The 26,049-nt window shown below is 39.9% G+C and overlaps 1 protein-coding gene across 1 annotated transcript in view; it reads left to right on the plus strand.

The window, feature by feature from the left end:
- Positions 1-297: 297 nt before the first annotated feature.
- LOC114649275 (sodium- and chloride-dependent GABA transporter 2-like) overlaps positions 298-26,049 on the plus strand; it is a 39,563-nt gene continuing 13,811 nt past the window's right edge. The window contains exons 1-8 of the mRNA XM_028798778.2: positions 298-529; positions 10,233-10,367; positions 11,041-11,181; positions 15,671-15,758; positions 15,840-15,972; positions 16,055-16,189; positions 17,406-17,509; positions 24,555-24,679. Coding sequence (XP_028654611.2) covers positions 367-529; positions 10,233-10,367; positions 11,041-11,181; positions 15,671-15,758; positions 15,840-15,972; positions 16,055-16,189; positions 17,406-17,509; positions 24,555-24,679 — 1,024 coding nt within the window. The 5' untranslated portion in view covers positions 298-366. The remainder of the gene's footprint in view (positions 530-10,232; positions 10,368-11,040; positions 11,182-15,670; positions 15,759-15,839; positions 15,973-16,054; positions 16,190-17,405; positions 17,510-24,554; positions 24,680-26,049) is intronic.

Consider the following 26,049-nt stretch of genomic DNA (forward strand, 5'->3'; position numbering starts at 1 on the left):
GTAAAGCTGTGTTTGTTTCCCATTGTATCACTGTTTAAGAGGGGGTTTTGGAGGAAAGGCCACAACCTCTTGGGGCTGCGTTCACCATGTTCGCAATGTTTTCTTTGGCTTTCTCTGCATATTGCTCAGCCTAGCATTGTTCTGTTCACATTTCCAGGCTGTTAAATAGTTGTAAACACCTTCCATGGTGTCATAATCCTGAGAGTAATACTATTTTAATTTCTTAGAAAAAGTACAAACTTTCAGCACAGTCCAAAGTACTTTAGCATTTTTTGGCTTGCTTAAAACCAAAGAAGCAGGTAGGTGTGAGATCAGCCAGTGCCTTGAGCAAAGTCCCTCAACTTGGTTTATCCAGGATCAGTTGGAATGGAACACAAGCAGAAAGATCTCTCTACTTCAGAGGAGCAGAAAGTACTAGAGAGAGGACAATGGGCGAACAAGAGGGAATTCATCCTGGCTGTGGCTGGAGAAATTATCGGGTTGGGCAATGTCTGGAGGTTCCCTTACCTCTGTTACAAAAATGGAGGAGGTAAGACTTTCTTGTTTTGTGATATAAAAAAATGTATCATTTCTGTTTATTGATCTGAGTCTTATTGAGGCACTTTAAATAGACTGAATGTTCCAAAATAAGGGAGACCCCAGTTGGTTTGTGATTTGTCTGCTTACAGGCTCACAAGCTGTAGTTTGCTCTGCATGCCTGCTATCTTCTTGCTGGTTTTATTGAGGAAACAGTAGTCCACAGAATATGTGAATCAAAAATTCCACAAACAAAAAATGGACAGACTCACCTTTAATTCAGGTCTGATCTTACTAGATAGGCCTCAAATAACCAGGCTTTTCAACCTGCACTAGCCAAAAATGGCCTAAGGCTCTTAAATAATAAAAGTCTCAAAATGTCCTAAAATTAAAGAAGAGGAAAACCAATAAACCTCTGGATCAAGAATAAACAAAGCAAAGTTTCCTATATTTAAAGATTTATTTAAAAGAATACAGCAAAATAAAGGTTTGCTAAAACATCAACCAGAAACAATACCTTAAAAAGATGGAAAGCATCAAAAGCCAGGAATCCAAAAGAGCAAAAGAACAGCAAAGCTAAAAATCCAGAATGAAAATTAACAATGCTGAAGCTCTCCATTTATACTACTGGGGCAGACCCCCAGCTTCATAAACAGGTGGCCCCGCCTCCTTAGGTTATATATATTGGAGACAGGGCAGATGACACTAACAAAGGAAAATAATACAAACAGCAACCCTGACTGTACCATAACTGTCCGTGCATGTAATGCACAGATAGTGAAGTTTTGGGGTGCCATCACAATCAACCCGCATAGGGTATTTAAGTGTCATAGTTACAGTAGTTGTGGTGGCTGGGTCTTCAGTGGTCCCTTACAGTGGTGGATGGTTGCTTATTGGGTAATTAGGGTTGATGGCAGCAGGATTGTTAGTCTGAAGAAATGAATGAAGGAGAGAGATAGTAAAGAGATTTTTTTGTGTGGGCGACTAATTTTGTTCTGTGTTTACTTTAAAAAAATGGAATCACACATTGTTCATTTAATCTGCCATGACCCAAGTGTCTTTTCTTTTTATTTATTATTTTTGTTGACTTTTGAATATTATTTTAAAATATTTTCATTGAATTTGACTGTGTTTTCTTTTAGTTTAAATTGTACTGTTTTTACAATAATATAGTTTTGTTTATTAATTAATTGCTATTATTGTAGTATACTCATTAACTATACATACAAAAAGCAATGCTGACTAATTGACTCATTCACTCCATCATCAACCACACTTTTTTAATACTAAAAGCACTCATTTAGCTACATAGTACCTCTGATACATAGATTAACTGATGGCACTATAACCGAGACTGACTGTCTTAGGAAATTTCCTGGTTGTGGACGGGCAACACAGTTAGTATATTTACATGTTTTCAAATATTCCTTGCACTGTATATATGGGAGCTTGGTCCCCTACCTTGAAGCGGAGGGACTCCTCTTACCTTTATAATAAGTTGAGGCATCATCTCCTTGTTGAGGCTTTAGTTGGGACCAGGGGTGTTACTAGCCGCGGCACTTGTAGCGAAACAGAGTAGGCCCTTGGGGTTTCTAGGGTGTGCTAGAGTCTGGGTGATCGGTATTCACATTGCTGGCTGCCATTTTCAAAATGGTAAATAGCATAAACCAGGGCTAACCTATAAGAGATCAGAGGCTGTAGGCATATATGCATTAAACAGATGAGGAGGACTATCAAAGATCAGGGGCTACAAGCTGGATATAAGGGGCAAAAGCCCTCCACTTACAACATCACTGGGTCCGACTTCTGCTTTCTGACTGTCTTTTTGCATTTTTGAATTTTTTAAGTATTTTTTTCTGATTTTCTGTTTTACAAATGCAGCTTAACTTATTTTTCTCTATGTGTTTTTGGACCTTTACTGATGTTTTTAATATCAAGGAAAATGACTTTCTTGAATGTTTGCTCTTTTTTCTTCACTTTTGTCATTGACTTGTCATCTAGAATGTATAAAATTATTGTCCTGATAAAATTTATAAGAGCTGAGAATGCAGGAAATGTGTCTGACAAAAGCATTCACCTGACTGAGGTTAGATGACCGTGGTCTTGTTTGAAAATAGTTGTAAGTAGGGCGTGACCTGAAAGAATCTCATGTTAAAAGTCTCCGTCTCACGGGACTTCACATCATGCCAACATTTTTGGAATCTTTTAATTCTCACTGGCAACACGAATTAGACGATCTACAAGTCTCTGACTTAAAGTTTAAATCCGAACAATATATTCAATCTCTTTTCACTGTTCCATCACTTCACCGAGTAATAATTTCCATTTGTTTGCGCTAATGTGATCTTTCCTATCCTTTTTTTGAGACTTTTGAATTTTCATACTTCCATTATCTCTAACCTGCTCTGCATGTGTACCACAGCAACATTTTTGAATTCTTTACAACGTTCTACTTTGTCATCTACTCTGTGTCCTTTATTTCTGGCCCCGGGCGTGGTTAAATCTCTTTCTTGTGAGACGTAAAACGCTGCTCGCGTTGTGAAGGGGGGGTGGGGGGTGGGGGGGCTGAATGCACGCTAAGGAGATGCAGTTGGATCATCTGTTGTGTCGCTGCTGCCTAGCTGCGCCTGTACAGCAGCTGTCCTTTTGTCTCACTGCCTTGTCTCGCGTGACATCAAAGTGTCTTCTGAGAAGATCACGTCTCGTCTGCCTTATCTCCCTCCCAAGATTTTTTTTTTATTATAGAGAGATTTGACTGTTAGTTGAGTCCACTTCTGGAATGTAGGATAAGGCAAAAAATGGATGAAATGTACACAAGTATCATGGGAATGTATGCGTTTGCCTGACATTCTTCTTTTTTTATTTAAATTTTCATATCCAATTGTCAGGTACTCTCTAATGCTAAAATCGTTTGAATTTATTAGGAATGCTCTTAGCTTGTATAACTGTAGATCACTGCATCTCATTTCTGTACTTTTTTTTAATTTTGAAGAATTTTGTACTAAATGAAATGGTATTCTCTTGTTTTTTGTGGAAATTTTTGTCAAAATGGTCATCCACCATAGTGGTAATAAGATAAAGGTACAAATGAACACGTTGTGTAGCACAGTGCCTTCCTCATTTGCTGTTTGTCTTCAACAACTGCCTGCTTTCTAATGAGAACAACACTGTCATCATAAACACTGGAAAATGGAAAATAATGTAAAAAAGGAGGGCTATTCCACACCATCACTTCTAAAGTTCAAGGCTATGGGAAGTTAAAGATGATGGGAGAGCAACATGGTAGGGTCATCTAGGAATCCAAACATTTTTTTCTCATGTGAGCACTGGATTGATTTAACTGCTAACCCCACAGAATGTGACATACCCGTGTCTTATTGGATTTCATGGTGTGCTCAGTAATGACCAGTTTGACAAGGAAGTGAGCAACAACTGCCAGAAGATGTGGGCCCCTATCTCCACAGGCAACTTTGCCTGAATATGGCTAACAACTCAGTCTGCTAAACAGTTTGTTACACCTCAGGGCTGAATAAGCCCAAAGCTGTGTTAACATATTTCGGTTAATAAGAGTGTGAAAGTATAACATTAGACAAAACCCCAAGTGTTACTTATTTTTCAATAGTTTATAATTCACTTACATAGATTAATTATTTATTCAGCTTTTTCAGGTCTTTCATACTGCAGTTACCGTTGGAGAAGTTAGAATGCAATTAGTGATTAAGGTGAAATGAAAGTTTTATCTGTCCACTTCACATGCTCATCCAGTGAGCCACACACACAGATAGGAGTCATAACGAAATGGCCTATATTTGTTCACAACCCCATTTGGTTATCCTCAAAGTTACCCCCTCTTAGCCAACCTGCCATCTGACTCTCAACATAAATTCAATAAGAAGCCAAAACACCAGGTGTAACCTCCAGTGCAAACACCCCAAATTCTTTTCATAAAGTTCTAAAAGGTAAACAGGGGGAACCAAAATAAAAACACTTAATAACTTTTGCTTCTGTTACATTCATCATCAGATAATAGAGGCTTCCAAAAACCAGCTACTCATCTCTCATCAAATACCCACTGAACTCTGTAGTACTGTCTCTGTGGAGAACTCCTCTTGTTTCTATTTATGACACCCCACTTGTGCAAGAATGAAGAACCATCAGTGCCTTCAGAGCTTATTGAGATACCAGATCATATTATGTGATATCATCCATCCATCCATCCATTTTCCAACCCGCTGAATCCGAACACAGGGTTACGGGGGTCTGCTGGAGCCAATCCCAGCCAACACAGGGCACAAGGCAGGGAACCAATCCCGGGCAGGGTGCCAACCCACCGCAGGACACACACAAACACACCCACACACCAAGCACACACTAGGGCCAATTTAGAATCGCCAATCCACCTAACCTGCATGTCTTCGGACTGTGGGAGGAAACCAGAGCACCCGGAGGAAACCCACGCAGACACGGGGAGAACATGCAAACTCCACGCAGGGCGGACCCGGGAAGCGAACCCAGGTCCCCAGATCTCCCAACTGCGAGGCAGCAGCGCTACCCACTGCGCCACCGTGCCGCCCATGTGATATCATCTACTGTTAAATTCTGCTCTGTACTTATAATATTTTTATTTTACTATTATACTGTATTGAGGATTACTTGTGTTTTGTTCTGTGTATTGTATTGTATTGTATTGACCCCCTTCTTTTTGACACCCACTGCATGCCCAACCTACCTGGAAAGGGGTCTCTCATTGAACTGCCTTTCCCAAGATTCCTTTCATTTTCCCTACTAGGTTTTTTTTGGGGAATTTTTCCCTGTCGTCTTAGAGAGTCAAGGCTGGGGAGCTGTCAAGAGGCAGGGCCTGTTAAAGCCCATTGCAGCACTTCTTGTGTGATTTTGGGCTATACAAAAATAAATTGTAGTGTATTGTATTGTATATCATTAACTCTATCATAATGTATACTCTGCTGGCTTCGGAATATTTATTATTTGAATATAAATCAAGGGATGTTATGCTGAGACAATATAATATACTTATGAGACCACATCTAGAGTACTCTGTGCAGTTCTAGTCTCCACAGTCGAAACATTAACAGCAGCACTTGAAGATGTGCAGAGGAGAACAACAACCAAGTGCATCTCAGGACTTAAGGACATGGCCTACTCTGACAGACTCAGAGATTAATAAAATTAAACCTGTTCAGCCTCAAACAGAATAGACTCCATGAGGACCTAATCCAAGTTTTCAAAATTCTCAAAGGCATTGATAAAGTAGAAACAGAAGAATTGCTTCAACTTATCCACGGATCACATACTCAAGGACATCAGTGGAAATTAAAGGGAAGTGCATTTTGGTCTGAAGCCAGAAAACGTTTCTTTACTCAAAGATTTGTGGGAATCCTGAACAAACTACAAAGTCATTGAAGCAGAAACCTTGACAACCTTTAATTAGTATCTGGTGTGAAAAAAATAATAGGATGAGATTAGAGTTTTGGAGCACTTGTGGCCAACCAATATAATTCTAGGCAATAAATTGAAAGAAAGCGCGTGTTATAATACAGGAAGCAAGTCGTCCTGACTTCCTTCTTAGGTAGACTGACTAGGATGGAAGCTCCTCAGAACTTAAGGCATGCTGAGAGGAAGAGGAGGGTCCACGTGGACAAACCCCAGAGGTAACGTTACTCGGAATGGTGTCAATCATCCTTTCTACAGAAAGGAAAGAATAGAGGTTGTTACTACACAGTGCCACCTCCCATGTTGGTGGAGAATTACTGTCACCCAAGCCTTCAAGTTGTAACATAGCATGAGATATTTGGACATGTTAGCTTTTAGCTAAACAAATGAGTTTGAGAGAGTGAATGGTCTCCTCTCATTTATCAATTTTTAAAATGTTTGTATGTAAGCACATACAGTATAGCGTAGGTTTAAATAACATTGCATTAAAGACTTCTGGGGCAGACCCCCGTGCAACCCAATCCTGCAATCTAGCAACAATGGTCAAAAATTGCCACATCCATTAACTAATATGGCATCCCAGGAAAACAAGACAGAAAAAATATTAAATATGTTAGAAACCATTTTTACCAAACAGATAAAAACTAACTCTACAGAAACTTCCTCAAGAAAAAAAGGTACTGTGCTATTTGACAAAAGTATTGTGTTATTTCACAATCATACTACCTGCTGCATATGGTAACCATTTTCTAATTACCTGCAAAATACACGTTTGTTTTTTAAGAGTTTCCACCCAAAACGTGGAAACAGGAATAGCCATGCCACCATCTTAAATACTGATAATGTGATGGCATCACATTTAGTGGCATAAGTTCAATGTGACTGGCAGTGCAAGCTGTTGTTATAAACAACATGGCTGAAGCCATAGAAACATACCACAAAATGTTGATGCTTGATACAACCAAATCTATATACTGTATATAAAGTCAATGTGTGTGTGTGTGTGTGTATGCATGTTCCAGCATCACTTCCGAACGGCTGGAGTGATTTTAATGAAACTTGGTACACGTGTTTCTCTTTGGTCGACTAAAAATACTGTAGGGTGAAATCAACCCTAACCCACCCTCTTCTGGGTAGGGTAGGAGGTGATCTTGCGGTCTTGTATGCATGTTAGCATCCAGTTGACACTCGGAACGACCACCAGAGGGCGAACTGGAGGTGACTGCCAACATTCTTTATGTTTGAGTGACACCGCTCACCTGTTGCTTTTTAAATTAAATAGAGTCGGCCAGTTCCGAGCATCAACTGGATGATAACATACATACAAGACCGCAAGACAAGCACATTAGTGAGTCTTCATTGTTTGTTAATTTATTTTTATTTTTAAAGTTGTTGTTTTTTTAATTCTATTTTTCTCAAACAATAAAAAAAAAAACTTTATTTTCCTTCCGGGCAATGCTGTGTATTTCAGCTAGTGTTACATAACTAGCAATTAAATATCATAGCCAAAAGAAATATGCATAAAAAGAAAACAAATGTGTCTAAACTGAATAAACAAATCTCCAAAGTAAGAATCATGACCCAGGAACTGTGAATGTAACTGTATCCATGTCTCATTGCTGCCATTCCCCCTTCCACTTCCATATAAATTGAAAAATTGAAGTTTGTTGATAAGGTCAGAATTTGACTATCAAGTTACTTTCAGATTCATATTGAATGATGTGTGTAAGTGTGTCTGTATGAGTGTCCAAGGAAAATTAAAATTGATTTTCACATCTTAAAATTTTGACGTTCCTCAAAAAATTGCTTTTTTTTGCATTGGGTAAAGCTTCTGGATGACTACATCTTAGCAAAGAAGAAGCATAGAAAGATTTAGAACAGGTGGTTTCTGAGATATCTGCTCTGAACTTTGAGACCTCTGTAGAATGATACCTTCTGGAAAAATTGACCTATTTTCTTTAAACAGATTGAATCATGTTTGTCTTGTTACAGGTTCCAGCCTTATGGACGTATGGTCTTTTGGTCCAGTACTTATTTCAATATCCTTCAAAAATGGTATAACCTAATTTCAAAGTCCTAAGTCCTACGTCTGTAGAATTTATTTAATTTATTAGGGATTTGTGCGGTCTGCTCCATTTAGTCATTGGACTAGTTCTCTTGACTTGCAAATTTTTTGTCTGAGTAGTTTTTGAGATAAAAAATTTATTTAAACATGCTCACATACACAATCAAAGAAATCTGCAGGTCAATATAGCCATCTGCATGTTTGCCCTCTGAGAACACATGGTGGACGAGGAAGAGAATGAAATGAACAGACACAAATACACACAGCATGCATAGGAACCAGCTAGAGCTTTGAGAACCCTCAAAATTTAGAAACATAAAAATGTCACACAGCCTAAATGTATTCATCACATTCTGTTGTTACATGACTTTTATTTTATTTTATTTTTTTGGATTTTATTGATTTTAATAACAGATAACATTCTGTACAAATAAGTCAAGTTTTACAAGACTTGGTTCATGACTTTTAAAAAGCAGTTTGTTTTGCTTTCCAGCTGAAAAATTCATTCAATTCAACTCACAGGAAGGACAATGACTTTCTGCTTGTAATATGTGCAGTTAACCTGTCTGTTTAGTCTTCTGTAGGAAGAGTGGAGAAAATCAGTTCTCAGATGCCTCGCAATTTCCTGTTGTGACAATCAAGAGTCCAAGACATCATAAAGGTTTGGGGCAGCCACCTGTATATTGTTTTTCCCAGCTGCAACAGGGTTTGAAATAAGTAGCACGATGTGCATATCACAGAGTCCAAAACAGAACTGACTATAGTAGCCCAAGATGGAGGCTTTAAAGGCCTGTAGAGGAAGTGATGTCAACAAAATGGCCGGAACCAGAAGTGACGTTAGCAAAGGGGCCGGCTTCAGGAGTGATGTCAGCAAAGGGGCTGGCTTCAAAAGTGACGTCAGCAAAGGGGCCGGCTTTGGAAGTGACGTCAGCAAAGGGGCCGGCTCCAGAAGTGATGTCTTCTGAGGCGCCAGAACCTTGCAGGATTTCCCGGGAAAGGTCTGTAGGAAACTGAGAAAGACAGTCAGCGCACTCCGCCGCCCCCTGGTCGGATGTTTTATTACACTTACTCAGACCCTTTAGCTGCCTCCTACTCACACGTGTGTCACACTGTTTTGAACAATTCTGCATCGATGCACACAAATTTATAATCAGACTTTTATATGGGGTTATGAATAAACTGGAAAACATGCAAAATACAAAATATTCCAAATAAAAAGCTGTTACAATAGGACCATCTTACTTCCCCACATCCCTAATTGGTCAAGAGTGCTGCTTTTAATTCAAAAGCACAACCCTGTGTGAAGGGGTGTCCTGTTTGTGGACTACTTTCATCTTCCGGAGTTATTTATTTTACAATCAGCTATGCTGCCTGTTGAAGACAGGTAATAGAATAAATTGAAAAATATTTGATATTTTTTGCCTTACGTGTACCATCAGTGCTCATCCTGCACTTTTCCTCAGTATCTTTATGTTTCTCAACCTGTGTTGGCTGTTTCTTCCTCTTTCGATTTGGTTGATGTTTATAAAGCCTGCTTCCCTGACTTTGTCATTTTGAGGCCTGTTCACTTTTTGAGTACCATGGTAGATGGCCCCAATACCCACTGTGAAAACATTATTTGTGTTCTTGCCTTACTTACCATGTCTGCAGGTGACTCTCAGGATTCTTCCTATGCATTTCCTTGGTTTCCTTGGTAAACTTGTGTGTATCAACCTCACGATTTCTGTCTCAATTAGGTTTGACTGTGCAACTACAGCAACAGTGACCAATCACACAAAGCCAAACCGACCAATCAGACTGCTTGGAGGGACCTGACACACACAGACGTTTTTGTATAGATATTTCAGCAAAAATACATGTGTTTTGTACATTGTGAGCATACAACTAGATGACTTCACATGTGGATTATTCAATACTAATAACATGAGATTTTTTCAGGGACATTTTTGCAATTTTTTTTATTGTCAAGCGTTAGTCTCCATTGGGTCAAATTCTATCAATTTTTTATGCCAGTTCTCCATGAAAACATGGGATTAAAATTTTTTCTTGACCGTCACCACAAACTACATGGGTTAAGTGACATATAAAAATACATCATGTTTGGGCAGAGTGTTCCTTTAAGTTTCATTTCTCAGTAGCATTTTGACTCAGGTGGAAGAGTCACAATTAAGATTTTGTCTTTTCATAATCTGCTCAACAGGAACTTTCCTTGTCCCTTATGTCTTGTTCCTGGTGACCTGTGGTATTCCTCTGTTCCTTCTGGAGACAGCCCTGGGACAGTACACTAGCCAGGGGGGCATCACCTGCTGGAGGAAGGTCTGCCCCTTATTTGAAGGTTTGTGTCTGCTTCTTGAATAATATGTACTTTTATTTTATCCATAAACAAGGTGCCTACTTTTGCATCCTGTGGAATTTTCATTAAAAAACTTTTCTTTTAAATTGTTAAATATCTAGTCCTTTCACATTAATCTCCTGGTGTTCCTTTTAATTATACTAACTGAGACCTTAATTAACAGATTTCAGCAAAACAGGTCTCAAGTTAAATGCTGTGCAAAAACTGACCCCTGAGGACCATGTTTAGTCACCAGTCACTTTATTTTTTGATTCTCCCATTCTTTGTTGTTTTATTTTTTATATATTATTTTTATTTATATATATCTATATCTAGATCTATAGCTATGAAAATAAATCATATATCTTAAAATAGTTTTTATTCTTAAGCTTTCGACAACCTACCAGGTGTCATCATCTGAAGAAAAATGATTAGACATACAGTAATCAAAGGCAATATATAGTAAATGAGGAAGGAGGGGGGGTTCAGAAGGTGTTATTAAGTATTTTTTATTATTTCGATTCTTCTTAGTTCTTCTTTTTAAGCCTGCATATGCTGGGTTCATGTCCAAGTGTTTGTTAATGGTGTTTCATTTGATAGCCACAATTCTAATACTAAAAGTGCCAGGGAGCTGTCTGAATGGGCAGCTCTAATTCCTTTCATGATTCTTTTTCAGGCATTGGCTATGCAAGTTTGGTAATCAATGGCTACTGCTGCATCTGCTACATTATCATTCAGGCCTGGGCACTTTTCTATTTGCTTCACTGCTTCAGCCAGGTGCTTCCATGGGCCAACTGCAACAACACGTGGAACACAGGTATGCTGTTTAGCAGAGAGAATGACCAGAGACCAGTAGTCCTTAGCAGGGTCTTTGCTCTGATCAAACCTCATGACAACCATTAATGTGACATGGACTTATTGTTGGGCAAACACACACGCACACTCACTCATTTCTGAGCAATTTAAGGAAATCACTTTCAGAATGAAAACCAGAGTACAAAAAAAGGCTCAATTTAACTCGTGAAGTGTGTAACATGGATGTTGGGGTAGATTTGAACCCAGTCAATTGGAGCTAATCATTTACCACAGTACTCCTCAATATAAAATATTGTTATATCTTTCTTTCTTTCTTATTAGATACTAGGTGTGTTAGCCCGTGTTGTAAAAAGTACGGGGTCCTAGAAACTATTGAAATTGTCAGAAAAAAAGTTGAAATGTAGAGATATCAGGTAATTGAAAGGAACTGCTCTGGGCATCTCTCTCCTAGGAGGTTTTGTGTTGTCGACGTGCTCGCATTGCTTGTGCATTAACTGCTAAGTGAGTGTCTCTTTATTTGGTGGTTTCGTTTGCCGACATGCTCGCCTCGCTTGTGTTTTAGCGGCAGGAGGAAAAGTAAACGGGATACTGTTTTGCCAATGTGCTCGCCTTGCTTCTGTATTAGCCACTAAGCGAGTGACTCTTTCTTCAGAGGTCTCGCTTTTCCGACGTGCTGGCCTCGCTTGTGTATCCTCGGAGCAAAAGGAAGATGCTAAGATCAATGGTTAGAAAGCGTGCTAATCCTCCAATTGTGTTGCCCAGCACTGTGGCTGTGAGTAGGTGTTGGTTGACTAGAGGCAAAAAGAAAATGAGGGAGAAGTAGAGACAGAAGTGGTGTCCTTCCAGTCCAAGACCAGCCAGAAGCCACTGAGAGTTTCATAGGGTTCTCAGAGGCTTAAACCCCTGATCTTTTTCTCAGTTATATACATGACAACAGCAGTAACCCCCCTGACCCCCCATGCAGCCCTGCAGGTGTCCAGACGGGAGCCCTACCAGAGGGACAGTGCCACCCGGTGCACTGACGAAACACAAAGCTTCAGGAGGCAGTTGCCCTCGGTCCTTTCTTCCTAATGGCCACCCCACTGGGAAAGGTACCACTAACCAACTAGGTCGGGATGCCCATCCATCCATGTTATTCCTCTACCAAGGCTTCCTGGCCAATTAAGGAACCATCCACCGTGGCCATGGTGCCAGTCAACCTGTGTCTTCTATGACACATTACAACTACTACTAATAAGAATAGAACATTAGTGCAATCTTGATGAGAACAGGCCTTTCAGCCCAACAAAGCCTGCCAGTCCCATATACTTAATTTTTCAAAAATAACATTAAGTTGAGTTTTGAAGGTCCCTAAAGTCCTACTGTCTACCACACTACTTGGTAATTCATTTCATGTGTCATTGATTGTCTGTGTGAATAAAAACTATTGCCTTAACCCTTAACAAGCTTCCAAATGTGAAAATGTTTTTTCTTCTTTTTTTCACACTAAAATTATGGTAAGTACAACAACAACTACTACTACTACCACCAATAATAATATAAAAACTACTAATATTACTACTAAATATGCTTAAAAATTACTTAATGCAGTTAACACAGTGTTAACATTAACCTGAATTTTAAGATATTTAAAAAATGAACATGTGAATATAACACCTACACTTATGAATTTATCTAAACTTCATTTTGTCCTTCTGATGACAGCAGATTTCAATAAGGCATTAACTAAATCAGTAATGTTACCTACCAATAAAATTAACAAACAGTTGAAGTTCCTCTTGGCTTATTGCTCTTTTTGTATGTAAAAGAAGCTTGTGTGGTGTTTTCCCCAATTCTGCCAGTAACTAACTAGTTAGTAAGCCAGAGAGCCTGAGAGTGTTGGTTACATTTACAAACGTGTCCTCAATGCAACAACACTCATATGTCGACTAACGTTAGCAAACTTCAGAGGAGAGGACCGGGGGAGAGGACATGTCCACAGCAGTACCTCCCCCGGGACACGAGAGGGCAGCCTCCCTGGTTTGCATCAGGGCCAAGGACTTAGAGCTTAGAAGCTCAACCCTGCTGGGGCCCGTGGCTACCGACAGGGGTGTGACGATGCGGGCTCTGCTCCATGCTTCCATCCACTGTTCGGGAGCCCTTGAACCCTACACCATCGATAGTTATAACCGAGATGAGCTAGACAGTGAGGCAACAACACAGCAAGGGGATGATGAAAATGTACAAAAGTGCTTTTATTAAAATATATCAAAACAAAGTGTTCAAATAAATAAGTGCAGTGTCCAATGTTCAATAAATAAATAATTAAATAAAAGCAAGTGAAACTGTGGAGGTTAAAAATCATAGAAAAAACAATCCTTTAAAAGCTGAAGTTAAAACGCAATGCAGGAAGCAGTCTTTTAAAAAATCAATGACAAGCCCAAGCCTGGTGCTTCTTTTAAACTAGTGTCTCACCTGCTTCTCCCATGCGGGCCCTGCAACAGGCGAGACGCTCTCTCCGCAGCTGACCTTCTCTGTGCCTGCTTCTACTACTGTCAGTCGCCTTACCGATCCTTGGCTCTGGTCGGCCCCTCCTGACAGTGACTTGGGATTCCCCAACGACCAAGGCTGTCACGCTGGGGACACCACGTCCCAAGTCCCGACTCCCACTGCCTTCCGCGGCCTAACGCTGAGAGTCTCCCACCTTCCAGTCACTCCCGCTCTCCGAAGTGCTTTCAACAGTAGTGAACACATCTTCTACTCCCCTGGGTTTCGGCCAAACACCCTGGCTGTCTGCTCAGCTACAGCGAGCCTGCACACGCTCGCTCTCCCACACCGGCTTTCTTGCTCACTCTCACTCACTCACTGCTTCCTCCTGCAACCTCCGTTTCCTTCTCTTTTCTTTTTCTTTTGTTCTTGTTCTCCTTTCTTAACCATCTCAGGCTTCTCTATATAATGGACGTGGCAGCTGTTGCAATCAACAGCTCCCGGGAACAATTATGCTGCAGACCATCTCTCACCTGTGCACTTAGGTGAGAAACGACCGCAGCACGAATCCACCCAGAAACCGCTTCAGCCACATTACCACGCCCCTTGCTACGCCGCGAGCGCGGTGATTATTCATTTAAAAACTGGCCTTTGCTGAGAGAGCTGTGGACCCACTATACCACAAGGGGGCGCCTGGACAGCTCTGGAGCCTTAGTCTTCAGCAGTTCCGCCACATCCGGAAGTGCTGCCAGAAGAGGATCTGAATTCCATTGCAGCACTTCTGCCACACCCGGAAATGCTGCTGGAAGATGATCAGGGAGCACCTGGAACATTTCGGGTGCAGTATAAAAGAGGCCACCTCACTTCATTCGGGGAGCCGGAGTTGGGAGGTAGAAGGCAGAGCTTGCAGGAGAGGAGTGGAGGTGGCAGAAGAGAGGGAGAAAGAAAAGAAAAGGACAGTGAGCATTGTTGGGGATTTGGGCAATGTGTGTGTGCTGTAAAGAAGAAAAACAAAATAAACGTGTGTGTTCTGGACATTGGGAGTCCTGTGTCTGTCTGCAGTCGGGCTGATTCTCCACAGGTTGAATTTAATAATCGTCAGCCACTTTTTATGCTATGTACTGTAATATAATAATAAACACTTGATAACAAAACTATTACACATAATGCTATTGTTACTGCATTGTCACTCTAGTAAAACACTAGCTTTAGCGTAGTGGCAATTGACATAAAGTTAGCTAGCTTACTGACAGTTAGACAAATTTAGATTTATTAACACACCTGCAAGTGCAGTATGAGCTGCATCTTCATGCATTTTTTTCTTTTCTTTTCTGTGGCTTGGGTAATGTTGACTTGCTTATTAATGGAAGATAATCACAAGAGGTGACGGTCAATGACGTTAATTTGAAGATTAATGAAACAGCAATAACACCATTAGCCAGGTTAATCACCCCATCGCAATGGTAGTTGAAGTCCTTATGGAGCCTTTGAGTTTCATAAGTGGCACCACTCAGTATCCATAAGACCGACTTTTGAAAAAGTCTAGAGTGCACACTCCTCAGTGTCCACAGTGCTCATTTAATATTACTAGACTTTGAGGATGGGCGAGTCCTCCACAGTATCTTGATCACAAGCCATTTGAGTTACCAAGATTGCACCCTTTGGTGTCTACAGCATGACTGGGGGTCTGGGGTAGGACTCCCAAACATGCACTGCTTGAGTTTCATAAACAGTGCCTCTCAGGATCCATAGCACACGCTCCTTAACATTCATAAGCAGTACTCTAGGGAGACGCTTATATCACCTAATGAATTGATTGGCTATGCCCCATCAGTCCTTCAATCACATGCCCCATGCATAGTGCACAATGTGTGTACAGGAAGGGGTGGCTCTGATTATTACTACTGTATGTCATTTAGTTTTTAAAAAAAAAAAAAAAAAACTAAAAGGAGTAGTCTGCACAGTTTTCCAAAACAGATGGACTGACTATTTAGAAAAACTCTTTGTTTTCTTGTTGCTTACAGAGAGGTGTGTGCAGTTTGAGACACTGGGCAACATTTCAAACCTGATAGCGCCCGAAAATGCAACATCTCCCACCACTGAATTCTGGGAGTAAGTGAATGATTTATGGATACTCAGGATCATAGAGTGGAGGCCAGTGGCAATGAGTTTGTAAAATTTTCTCTGACTTAGGAGAAAGGTGCTGAAAGTCTCAAGAGGAATCAAAGAGCTTGGCAGCCTTCAGTGGGAGATGGCCCTCTGTCTCCTGTTCATCTGGGTCGTGTGCTATTTTTGTGTTTGGAAAGGAGTTAAATCCACGGGCAAGGTGAACTTGTTCATTGTCATGTTCAACAATTCACAAGAATCACTAGAACAAATCGTTTGAACTTTTTTCTCTTCCTTTGTAGGCAGTTTACTTCACAGCCACTTTTCCTTATTTGATGCTAAGTGTTCTGCTTGTCCGTGGCCTCACACTACCTGGAGCGGCTGAAGGGATCAGCTTCTACCTCTATCCTGTTCCAGAAAGACTTGCAGACTCACAGGTAGTTCTTCTATGAAGATGTGGAACAAAAATGTTTATAGATTCATTTCTAAATATCCATGCAACCATTTGTAATCCCCTTGTCCTGTTCAGACTGGAAGCAACTAACCCGGTGTGTTATGTCAGCTAATTGCAGGGCGCAGTCACATATGCAAACACATTAACCATTACAGAAACAATTCATAATTACCAATTAAAGTAACAAATACTCACCTTTGGGATGTAAAAGGAAAACTGGAGAAAAACGTAGTCAGAATGTGTAAGCTCCACAGAGAAACTGAAATTAGAATTCAGATTTCCAGACTCTGGAGCTGTGAGAAAGCATCACTCATCATTGTTTCACCATGCCACAGCATATACAATGTTTACAATATATTGGTTACCAATGGATTTTTCCTGGAAAACTATAAAGAATATTGTAGGTGACAAGGCAGCGCAGTGTTTAGCATGTCTGTCTCATAGCCTCAGAGTGTTAAAATGCTGGCCCAGTCACTGTCTCAGTAGATTTTTACATGTTCTCCCTGAGTTTTCTCCAAAATCCCATAGACATACAGGTTCAGATGACTGGTGCATTTGCCAGTGAATACAGGTGTATGCATAAGTGCATACTGAGATATGGATTGGCACCCCATCCAGAGTGGGTTCCTGCTTTGAGGTTGATTCTAGTGTCAAAAAAAGAAGAAAAGTAGCTTGGAAAACAGAAAAATAAATGTGTGTGTAGCACTGAATCAAAGTAAAATAAAAGAAAAAAATGAAAGAATATTATATAAATAATATAAAATATATAAAATGAAAAAATAATATATATAAAATAAAAATAAATAAAACAAAAATAAAATATATAAAATGAAAGAAATATGAAAAAATGAAAGAATAAAAGAAAAAATGAAAGAATCAAAAGAATTTTTTAGAATACATAACATCCACGCCGTATACAGCCAGAGACTTCAATGAAGCCATCTAAGGAAATGTCATAATATTTTTCTCACTTAGAACTGGCTTAAAAAATAACTGTTTGGTGAAAAACTCTGTAGCTACTGTAGTCGTCCAAGAACAGAACCAAATACCCATACTGTAGGCTATTCATTTCTACGGAATCCAAAGAATTGCCTCTATAATGTCTCTCCTTCTATGTGTGTACCTTCTGTGCTAGCTCTACAGCCATTCTTTCCATGTTTCTAATGCAGCTAAGTGTGTCCCACTTCTTATTTCCACAGGTCTGGATGGATGCTGGCACACAAATCTTCTTCTCTTACAGCGTTTGTATGGGACGACTGACAACCTTGGGAAGCTACAACAAGTATAACAACAACTGCTACAAGTAGGTAACCTCTTCATATCTTGGTAGTCTAAAGTCTGAGTGGGCAAGTCTTCTGATTTGGTTTCTGCAAGTCATAACACATATGGTCATTATCAGGAGATAGCCGTAAAGCTTCATCTCAGTTCTGAAAGTGTATTATTTGTACATGCTGCATTTCCTAAATACATAATAGTCTAATGTGTCAGGTTGGATAAGCTGCATCCATCAGGACATCAACTTTTATTAGCCCTTTTTGATTTGAGTATCAAAAACCTATGAACATAGGCCACAGTTTTGACCTCACCATGGGCTTAACAGCCATAGCCAAGAACGTTGTGTGTTTCATCTGAAATGGACTTCACAAACGGCTGATCTGACTTGGCTGCTAGGAACAAATCATCATGATAGACAGATTGATAAACAGAGTACATTCACGAAAGTATTCAGACCCCTTCACTTTCTGCACACTTAGTTTTAAATTGACATATTGATAAATTTGCCTTTTTTGCATATCAATCTACACTCAATATTCCATAATTCTTGATTAAGTTTTTCAATTTCTTGCTCATATGGATTTGGGCAGTTCATTCCATTCTTCCTGGCAGATCTTCTCAAGCTCCATAACATTGGATGGGAAGGATGGGAAGCTTCTGTAAAGTGCCACCTTCAGGTCTCTTTCTTCACAGATGTTCTACGGAGCTTTGGCTAGGCCACTCAAGGACACTCAGAGACATGTCCTGTAGTCTATCCAGTGTTGTCCTGGCTATTTACTTTCAGTCATTGTCATACTAAAAGGTAAACTGTTCTCCCAGTATGAGGTTGTGTTCACTTTGGAGCAGATTTTCTTCAAGACCCTCTCTGTATTTGGCTGCATTCATCTATCCCTCAATTTTGACCAGTATCCCTGTCCATACTGTTGAGAACACCCCATAGGCAGATGCTTTCACAACTACAGATAATATTAGGCAGCTGATAAGTAGCACCTAGACTTTACCAGACATAGTGCTTGGTGTTCAATTTTTGGTTCATCACACCCCTCTCAGTGTCATTTAAACTGCCATATGCTTTTTAATCGAGTGCCTTCCATCTAACTACTCTATCACTAACACCTGATTGATGGAGTGATGTGGCGCTCTGGTAGAGCGACCATTGGGTTCTTAGTCATCTACTTGAATAAAATCATTTTGCCAAGTTACTCAGTTTAGCAGGATGGCCAACCCTAGGACGAGTCCTGGTTGTTCCAAACTTCTTCCATGTCATAATTATTGAGACCACTGGGCTCTTGGGAACATTCAAAGCTTTAAAAATGGTTTTATACCCTTGCTATGATCTATACCTCATCACAATTTGATCATGAAGCGTTCCTTAAACTTCATTGCTGTTTTTTTTTCATCCTGACATGCAGTGTGAATTGTGGGACCCTCAATACACAGGTGTGTGTCTTTCTAAATGATGTCCAATCAATTTCATCTGCCACAGATGGAATCCAATCAAATCCTAAACAAATCTCAAGGAGAGCTGACACAAAGAGGATGCACTTGACCACAATTTGGAGTACCACAGCAAAGTGTCTGAATGCTTATATAAAAGAAGAACTTCAGTTTTTGATATTGAATAAGTTTGAAAACCTTTCTATAAACATATCTTCATTTTGTCTTAATGGATAATTGAGTGTAGACTGATAGACAAAAATGGCAAATTTATCCACTTGTAATTAATTTATGTACAACACAATAAATTATGCAGAAAGTGAAGGTGTCTTAATACTTTCTGAATCCACTGTAGATGGATAAATGCTGCAGACAGACAGAAAGTACTTTATTTTGTCCACATTTAGCTTTTACAGAAGCTCAAGAAATATAGAAATAAAACAAACAAGAAGAACAAGAACAAGTCCTGTCAAAATCACACAAGAAGAAAACAAATATTGGTGTAGACACTATTTATAGTTTGTGTTATCATGTACCATAATAAGCACTGGGGCAAAGTGGGTGAAATAAAAGAAAGGGTGCATAATATTTAAACTTATAGTTGCGGTAGGCACCCATGACAGGACCTACACACTCACACACACACACTCATATGTACATTCACACTTACCTTGGTATACATGTCTTTGGGGATGTAGGAAGAGTATCCAGAGAAAAATCCATATGGACACAAGAGTACATGCAAACCCAAGGCAGACAACCACTGGCAGAAGATTTTGAACTCAGTATTCTGAATTTGTGAAGCAGCAGGGCTAAGCACTATACCACTGTGCTGGCAATCTCATTCATTATATTCAGTTTTATTTAATTTTCTTAATTCTATGATGGAGTTATTCATAATAAGGAACAGATATCAGTCTATAACACGCTGTTGTGAGAATATGGCCATGTTCAACTGTAGTCTTTTTTCATTTGCAGTATATGCAGTATTCTAAGATTGATTATTTCTGATTTTATGTTTACATTTTGCTATCAGGTGAGTCACCTCTGTTCCTAATACATACAGTACATACATGTAGTTAATGACGCATGATGTCTTGGTCTTAAGTATTCTGAAAACCATCAAGTTTGGTTTGCTCTGTTAATTTGGTGTTCTAGGAAGAAAAATTGTGGTTTTGAACTTGCTTATTATTAACTATGTTCTTTTTAAGTGTTTGATCATTGCCTCTCAAAAAATAAAATCTTTGGATCATTCATTATTGCCAGGTGCATAAGAGTTGAAAACAGATATCACCTGGGAATACCCCGGAGATTGAGCATGCATCTCTCCATGCCTACTGTGTGTCTGCTTGCAAAGACTCTCGTATCTCAGGATTATGTTAATTGCCAGGTATTTAGTGGGCAAACCACCAGGTTTCAGCCAGCTGCCATGTGGCTTCTAATTAAACAATCATTATGTGTGAAAAGAAAAAAGTGTTAATCTCATTTAGTGCTGGGCTTTAATCCCTGTCCCTGGAGCTCAAATTGAGGTGTCCCTGGAGCTCAAATTGAGGATCCTACATGTCATCATGTCTGTTTGAATTTTTCCTCTACATACTCTGATCTTCCTCGCATATGTCAAAATGTCTATGTTAGGCTAAGGGATGTTTATGAATTGGCGCATTGGTTATCAGCCATACCACCTACACTTCAAAACAGGTACTCCACCAGAAGCTAAGCATGTTTGGGCCGAGCCAGTATTGTATGGGAGACCATGTTGCTGCTGGAAGAAGTGCTAGTCAGGCCATCAAGAGATGCCTACCCTTTGGTCTTTATGTGGGTGCTAATACCCCAGTGCAGTGACGGTGACACTGTGCTGTAAGAACTGGTGCTCTCCATTGAATGAAAAGGAAAAATGAGATCCTGAATCTGTGGTCATAAAAGGCCCATAGGCATCTTTTAAAAAGAGTAGGGTGTTTCTTGATGTCTTAGCTAAAATGCCCACCACAGCCTGATAATTGTACCCCCCTAATCATCCCCTGTCCCTTGGTAACTCTGATTCCTTCACCAACTGATAGCTAAAGTATGGTGCGCATACTGGCACAATAATGGCTGCCATCACATCATCTTTCAAGGGGATGCTTCACATTGATAATGACTGAAGTGGTTTCCTACTTTCTATGTTAAGCACTTTCAGTAGGTTAGAAAAGTGTTACATAAATGCTATATAAAAACGATTACTACTAATACTAATAATAATAATCACTGTAAGTCAGAGTGCCTCGGAGATGAAGTAATGCCACGTCCAAGGTTGATTCATGCCTTTTGTCTAATGCTGCTAATTGTTGAAGCCTACTATCCATCCATCCATCCATTATCCAACCCGCTGAATCCGAACACAGGGTCACGGGGGTCTGCTGGAGCCAATCCCAGCCAACACAGGGCACAAGGCAGGAACCAATCCCGGGCAGGGTGCCAACCCACCACAGGACACACACAAACACACCCACACACCAAGCACACACACTAGGGCCAATTTAGAATCGCCAATCCACCTAACCTGCATGTCTTTGTGACTGTGGAGGAAACCGGAGCGCCCGGAGGAAACCCACGCAGACACGGGGAGAACATGCAAACTCCACGCAGGGAGGACCCGGGAAGTGAACCCAGGTCCCCAGGTCTCCCAACTGCGAGGCAGCAGCGCTACCCACTGCACCACCGTGCTGTCTGAAGCCTACTAATTATTCTGAATTGCAATTAGTGTATTAGTGTAATTAGTGTCATTTTGAAGGTGGTATATGTTCTGTAAAATAGATTATTTTATTCTCAAACTAAATTCTAGCCCATAAACACACCCAAACACATCAGAACAGGTGGAAGTCATTAGAAGTTAACACTCAGTAATAAAGCACTTGGCTTGACTGTTAATGCTAGATTAAAACGTGGCCCACATCAAAGTCATCCAACAAGAGCCTCTGGCACAACAGGAGCAAGTTATGCATATTTAGGAGAGGTCTTGTGTTTTTAGCAATTTCCAAGTGGCTAAATTTGGAGAAAACATTCAAAGGCTGGATGAGTCAATGTCTTCCGGCAAGACAGCATTCTGAAATTAAAGTACTGTGATAGACAGACACCCAGAGAGCAGTAAGTGAGTAGGCATGTTATAGATCCACCCTTTTTATTATCTTATTCAATTGTACAAATAGCCCAATAAATGATGCGGCTCCACCCATAACCCCTTCTGTCTCTTTCTGCATGTAATCTGAATACATTTTTCATCGTAGAAAACATGCACTTGATGTTCCACTTTTTCTTGTTATCTAGTGTCTCAAAATGTTTACATCTGAATAAGAAAATGTCTCACTTTACCTACATTAAATTAATAATATTCCCAGCATGATCTGTGCATACAATATATATGCAAGCCAGATCTATGTATAGAAAAATAAAATACATAAATGTCTGCATAACAATTAAAAAGCTACATTATAAAGAGGTACTAGTTACTCTGGTCTGTACCAAAATCCTACAAATAAAAAAAAAAAAATCAGTGTACTTTATAGATTTAGATGTGCTGAATCCATTTCTAATACTGGAAATTTTCTACCACAAACCGCTTCTGTTAGATATCGGATTAAGTGTATAACACAGTTATGAAGAAAGTTGTTGACTTTTTAAGAATATGTTTTATGATATACTAGAAGTATTTTTCATGCTCATAATATTAATTGATGTATACTCTGAGCATGAAAGCGTCAGTCTTCCTTGTTCTAAACATTAGTTGAAATGGAAACAGCCCTAAAATCAAGTATTTGCTACACAATTTTTGGTCTCATTCAGTATTTTTTTCTCTCTTCTTATTCCTTCAAAATAGCTGAAATTTATATTTAAAAAGGTTAGAAAGATCCATTTTAGTTGGTAAAATTGAATAAATTGTTGTTGAAATGGTTAATACAGAAATATGTGGGGTCAGACTTATCCATTCATTGGTATGAGAAGGTAACGGGTAAGCAAATGATAAAAGAATACATACTTTTACTTTATTTTAAAAAAAAAAAAGAGTGTACCACACTTTTCTTGGGAGTATAAACAATGATGAACCAGTTGAGGAGCTTCTGTCGTCCTACCTAACACTTGGGCGCAATATGCCTTTAAAAATCCATGTCATATACTAGGGGTCCCCATCTCTGGTCCTGGAGGGCTGCAGTGACTGCAGGTTTTCATTCTAACCCTTTTATTAATTAGTGACCTTTTTTCCTGCTAATTAACTTCTTTTGAATTCATTTTAATTGACTTGCTCTTGAAAACTCAGACCATTGAATTGTTTTTTTTCCCTTAATTAGCAGTGTCACACACGTGCTCATGGGAGGCAGCTAAAGGGCTTGAATGGCGACAATTCCATGTCTGACCAGGGGGGTAGTGAGGTGCACTGACTTTTTCTCTCAATCCTCTGCAGAACATTCACGGGAAATTCCATAGGGTTCCAGCACCCGTGATGGCGTCACTTCCTGTCCAGTTGACATCATCACGGGCGCCGGAACCCTGGTTATTTTCCAGGTCCTGTCCCCTTCTCTTCTGGATCTTCTCATCTGTGACTACGCCACTGTCACAAGAATGGACAGGAGACATAAAATGTTTTTTTGGCAGCCACCTGTGTATTAAGCTCTGGCTGCAAAAGAGTTAATTTTTGTGGAGTCATGTCTGGTTCAATGTCCAAAACAGAACTTTAAAGGTCTGGAGTGGAAGTGACATCATCTGGAAAGTAAGTGATGTCATCATGGGCATAGACATAGAATTACTAGACGCCGCATGACCAGCAGCATCGTACGTCAACATTGCTGCCATATTGTGAGTGGCACTGCTGTGGAGTGAAGTAATTAATAAAGATGCCTCACACATGTGCTGCTTGTGCTTGTACAAACCGTTGTATGCTCCAAACCAGATCCCGGGGATTACATTTCATAGGTAAGGCTGAACAATTGTTTTGGTAATATTTGGCCATTAGAAAATCCATTTATAATCTTAACTTTAGCTACACCAGGCTAAACCAGCAAAGCTATGCATTTATTGCTCAAGTGAGCCTCCAAACAATGTTTGGCTAAACGTATTTAGTCACTAACTATGTAGAATGTTGTTAGCTGTTAACATTTCTCAAACTTTGAAGGTTTCTCAAAGAAATCCACCTCAGAAAGCAATGGGAGGTAGCCCTTAGACGGGATTTTGAGAAAGCTGTCCCTTGATGTGTGCCGTGCTAGTTTGGTAACAGATGCTGTACCGGCATCATATGATCAAAGCTTCCACTTGCTCACATTATAAAACAAAGGAGGTTTGATGATTCCTTCTGAGAGTACAGTCAAGGTGGTCAAAGTAGCTGAGCGTGTTATCTGACAGTCGACATTAGGGCAAGCTGTCAGTGGATCTTTGATCAATCAGTTTGTTCAGGCTGAGATTGGTTCAAATGATGCATTTTTTCTCAAGAAGCACATCGAGGAAACACAGTTTGAAATTGACAATCATCATTTTATGCTCATGTCTTTATTTGTGTCTGTCTTCCACAAACTAAGGCTGCACCATTCCAGTTAGAGTATTGCCAGCTTCCTCCATTAAGCTCAATGCTAAAGAATGTTATTTTAAGTCATTTTGTTGTTGTTTTTCAGAGATTCCTTATATCTGTGCCTCCTGAACAGTTCCACCAGCTTTGTGGCTGGGTTTGCCATTTTTTCTGTGCTGGGATTCATGGCATATGAGCAAGGCCTACACATCAGTAAGGTGGCAGAATCAGGTGAGAGAGAGCTAGGTGTTGCTTTTGTTCTCATGTTGTGACCACTCTGGAATTGACATTAGGCATAGCACTGAGGACTTCACCCATATATTGTCATTTTTAGGTTTAATATTTATTGAGATGTACCAATCACTTCAAGAAGAATTTTGTTAATGAGAGACCACTGAGAGCTTGCATACGTGCCTAATGCTTTTGTACTGTTGATTCAGAAAGTACTCAGACCCTTTTTTCACATTGTCATATGTGGCACTCTTGTGCTAAAATTATGCATATTCATTTTTTCCTCAAATCAAGCAATGCTTAATACCCCAGAATGACAAACAGCATTTTTGAAATTGTTGTACATTTATTAAAATTGAAAAACTTTTCTAAGGTGTATCCCTTTTTATTGATCTTTGTTGAAATGCTTCTACACCTTGTTTGGAGTCCACCTGTGTTCGCTTCAATTTATTGGACATGAACAGGAAAGCCACACACACCTATCTATAGAAGGCCACACAGTGGACAATGTGTATCTGAGTAAAAACCAAGCCATGAGGTCAGAAGAATTGTCCACAGAAAATCGAGACAGGAACGTGTCAAGGCATCGATATTAAGATGGTACAAAAAAAATCCCTGCAGCATTGATGATTCCGAAAAGCATAGTTGCCTTCAAAACTCTTAAATGGAAGAAATTTGTAGCAGTTCTTACTAGAACTGGCCTCTTGACTGAATTAAGCAATCATGGAAGAAGGGCCATAGTAAGAGAAAGTGAATAAGAACCTGGTTGTCACTCTGGCTGATCTCCAGACAGCCTTTGTGTAAATGGGGAGAAACTTCCAGAAGGACAACCATTGTCACAACACTTCACCGATCTGGGTTTTATGAAGAGTAGCCAGGGAGAAACTCTCTTTAGTAAAATCACACTGAAGCCCACTTGGAGTTTGCAAAAAGGCACCTAAAGAATTTCCAATGAAACCAAGACTGACATCATATCTGGACGAAACATGGCACCGCTGATCACATGTATAATACCATTCCAACAATGTTGGTGGCAGCATCATGCTGTGGAGACCAAAGTACTTAGATATCATTATCCTAACCAGCTCCAAAGCACTCTGGACCTCAGGCTGGGATGAAGATTCACCTTCCAACAGGATAATGACTTTAAGCACAAAGCAAAGACATACAGGAGTGGTTTAGGAACATCTCTGTGCTTGTGTAGCCGAGGCAGAACACCAGACTTGGCCCCAAACGAACATCTCTGAAGAGACCTGTAAACTGCTGTCCATTGTCTGTCTTCATCCAACCTGACAGAGCTTGAGAGGATGTACAGAGAAGAATGGCAAAAAATCCTCCAAATCCAGGTGTGTGAAGCTTGTGTCAGACCC

The sequence above is a fragment of the Erpetoichthys calabaricus genome, chromosome 3, assembly GCF_900747795.2.
Source record: "Erpetoichthys calabaricus chromosome 3, fErpCal1.3, whole genome shotgun sequence".
In the NCBI taxonomy this organism is placed as follows: Eukaryota; Metazoa; Chordata; class Cladistia; order Polypteriformes; family Polypteridae; genus Erpetoichthys; species Erpetoichthys calabaricus.